Source organism: Sitophilus oryzae, unplaced genomic scaffold (assembly GCF_002938485.1).
Source record: "Sitophilus oryzae breed Bouriz unplaced genomic scaffold, Soryzae_2.0 scaffold_935_pilon_pilon, whole genome shotgun sequence".
NCBI lineage: Eukaryota > Metazoa > Arthropoda > Insecta > Coleoptera > Curculionidae > Sitophilus > Sitophilus oryzae.
In genome coordinates this window covers 2,093,650-2,096,872 of record NW_022147567.1, presented here as the reverse complement: position 1 = coordinate 2,096,872, position 3,223 = coordinate 2,093,650, and the positions used below count along the sequence as shown (strand labels likewise).

Genomic DNA, 3,223 nt, shown 5'->3' with positions numbered 1-3,223 from the left:
AGAAGAATTGTAAACTCAGTTAACAGCGGGAACCAAAAAGTTAAGAGGCAAGAAAGCAATGAGATTTTTGAATGTCCGGAGTGCGGTAGACAAATAACATCACGTATTGGGCTTTTCAGTCACAGAAAGGCTCATGAAAGAAAACGCCTTGCGTGACCATCTTCTGATGCGTGTCAAATACTCGTCAGCGAGTAATGGCAGTATGTAGTATGTATGTATGGAACCATGTGCAACAGTCTTTCTTTGATACCTGACCCGAGCGCTCGTAAAATTATTCTGGGGTAAAATTGAGACTTGTGTGGGGGTAAATGTGAGACACCTGTTGGAGTAAAAATGAGACAGGTAAAATTTGCGTTTTCTACAAGTAACTTATTATTATTCTAGGATAACTGGAATTGTTTTCAAAATGCCTAGAACATACGTTCCTAAATTAAAAAAATATACAGCAAAAGACTTAGAAGAAGCCATAAATCCTGTTAAACAAGGGAAGCTTGGGGTAAGAGAGGCAGCACGACAATTTAGAATCGACAAGTCCAAGCTTAGTAGGTCGCTTAACAACAAAAATAAGTCGAAACAAGGTAGAAAGCAAGCCTTATCAGTGGATCAAGAAGCTGATCTAACCCAAAAGATCACCGTGATGGCTAAATGGGGATTTGCTGTATCCAAAGAAGAAATTAAACGTGTTGTTCAAACTTACGTCAATGAAAATAATTTAAAAACCGTTTTTAATAATGGAAAACCCGGAGATGACTGGTTTCGGACGTTCTGCAAAAGGAATGGACTAAGTCAAAAAAAGATGGAACAGTTGGAAAAGTGCCGAAGAACTGCAACCAGTGACCCCTTTATCATCTATTCCTTTTATGATAAACTTGGGGAAACAATTAAGAAACTGGGATTACAAGATAAACCCTCACATATATTTAATCTAGACGAAACTAGTTTTAATTTAGATCCCGGTAGAGTAAAGGGTGTCTCAGCGATAGGTAAGTTAGGATTGTAATACTTAAACTATTTTTTAATCTAATCTGTTTGGATAGGACAAAGGGTTCATCGGAGTATCGAAGGTTCCGGAAAAGAAAATGTTACAACAATGGCCTGCATTTCGGCAAACGGAGATCTCTTGCCGCCCTTAATAATATATCAAGGACAAAATTTATGGAGCACTTGGAAAGGAACGCAAGACATTGAAAATACATGCTATGCTGTATCCGACAAGGGATGGATGACAACAGCGGTTTTAATTCTTGGTTTCAAAAGTTCTGCAAGATGGTCCAGCAAAGACCCCTTCTTGTTATAATGGACGGGCATGTTTCTCACTTGGCTACAGGGACCATAGAGCTTGCCATCCAGAATAACATTACCTTATTTAAACTACCACCACATGCGACTGACCTTTTGCAACCATTAGACAAATGCTGTTTTGGACCTTTAAAATTAAAATGGAATCAAAAACTTATAGAGTGGCAAAGATTAAACCAAAGGAAGCTCACCAAATGTGAGTTTGCAAATATGATCTGTGAACTATGGAATGAGGGAATTTCACGAGATGTCATAAAACGATCGTTTGAAACTACTGGTCTGTATCCCTGTTCTAAGGAAAAATACCCAAAAGAAAGACTTAATGAAGTGAAGCTAAAAAGATATAACGAATGTGCACAACGAGATACTGTACTAAATAGTAGTATGTATAATTTAAATGCCGAAGAGGCTGAAATTGAAACAGTTGAAGAACCTAATAGAGAAGATAAACACAGAGAGGGAGAAGAAAAGATAACAGAACCCGAGGAAAACCAGATAATAAATGAAATTAATTTGGCATCCACATCAAATATTTCAATCGCGGGCACAGCTTCATCGTCCACCACGTTCGAAGAAATTTTGCTTGCCAAAATCAATAAAACAAATCCTGAGACTAAGACAAGACGTAAGATTAATTCAAACTCTGCGGTTCTTACGAGTGCTGAATATTTAGAAAGCATTAAACAAAAAGAAGTCATTCAAAAAGGTAGAGTTCAAACAAAAAAGGTACAAAAGAAAAATATTCAAAAAATAGATCGAGTTCCAAGTTCTTCCTCAGAAAGTGAAGCCGAAGGCATTATTCTTCAAGACGAAAGTGATGTGGATGATATGACGTTAGCTGATCTAGTTGAATCCAATTCAGATAACGAATTTGACACCTGCTCAAATGAGATACATTCCGGAGACTATGTTTTAATAAAGTTTGCTACAAAAAAGAAACTGGTACATTACGTTGCGTTAGTAGAAAATATCAAGGGAAGTGAGTACTGCGTATCGTATATGCGTCGACAAGTGAACAAATTTGTATTTCCCACCGTGCCTGAAAATTATAATGTGGACAAAGACGATATTGTAATGAAATTACCCTCCCCTAGTTGCCAAGGAGGAACCGCTAGAATGTCCCAAAAGCTTGCTTTTCCGATAGACTTTCAAAAGTTTTCTGTTAATTAGCTAAATGTTTTATTATACTTACCCTACGTTCTATTTTTTAAGTAGAATTTACTTATTAGTTTACTTTGACTTGTTTTGTTAAACAGTATTATGAGATTTTTCCCATTTTTTGAAATTAAAACAGTACAAATTAATAATTCACAAAATGTTGTGTGTCTTATTTTTATACTTACCTGTATCAGTCTTTCCCCAGATCGAATAATATGATGGAAACCTTCGTTTTACACCCTGTCTCATTTTTTTCCAAGCATGTCTTATTTTTGCCCCAACGACAGGAAAAAAATGAGACAGAGATTTATTTTTTTTTATTAAAGAAATACTTGTTTTTATGACATTTGGTGAATATAATGTAATTTCCCGTGAAATTTTACCCACTTTAGGTATTTTTTTATTTACTTTAAGGTTTTTTTAATGGGAAAAAAATAAAAAGATATGTAAAATGTCCCATTTTTACCCCACCGCGCCCTATAGGATGTTTAAACTCTTTAAAATTAATTTTTTGTAATTATCTTAAAGAGCATTATTTGTTGGACTAATAGTAACAATAACTAATAGTAATAATATTTATTAATAAAGTAGGTAGAATATATAATTTATTAATTGTGATTAATAAAATTGTGTTTATTTCATCAAGGAGGCCGAATTCGATACAATATCAAAGGATAACTTTTAATTAGCATTAAACGGCCTACACAATTTTGAAATCAAACGAAAAAAGTCAGTGGCGCACATGTTTTTCTTTGAAGTTTATTCC

General features: G+C 34.8%; 1 protein-coding gene across 2 annotated transcripts; it reads left to right on the top strand.

Moving 5' to 3' along the window:
• The first annotated feature begins 231 nt into the window (after positions 1-231).
• LOC115890861 lies at positions 232-2,927 on the top strand. Of its 2 annotated transcripts, none has more exons than XM_030911212.1 (3): positions 232-327; positions 385-983; positions 1,038-2,927. In XM_030911212.1, the coding sequence occupies exons 2-3, from the start codon at positions 407-409 to the stop codon at positions 1,295-1,297; spliced, it is 837 nt and encodes a 278-aa protein (XP_030767072.1). In that variant the 5' UTR covers positions 232-327; positions 385-406; the 3' UTR covers positions 1,298-2,927. The 2 variants fall into 2 exon arrangements, with proteins under 2 accessions (XP_030767072.1, XP_030767073.1); XM_030911213.1 differs by having other exon boundaries at positions 233-304.
• The last annotated feature ends 296 nt before the right edge of the window (positions 2,928-3,223 follow it).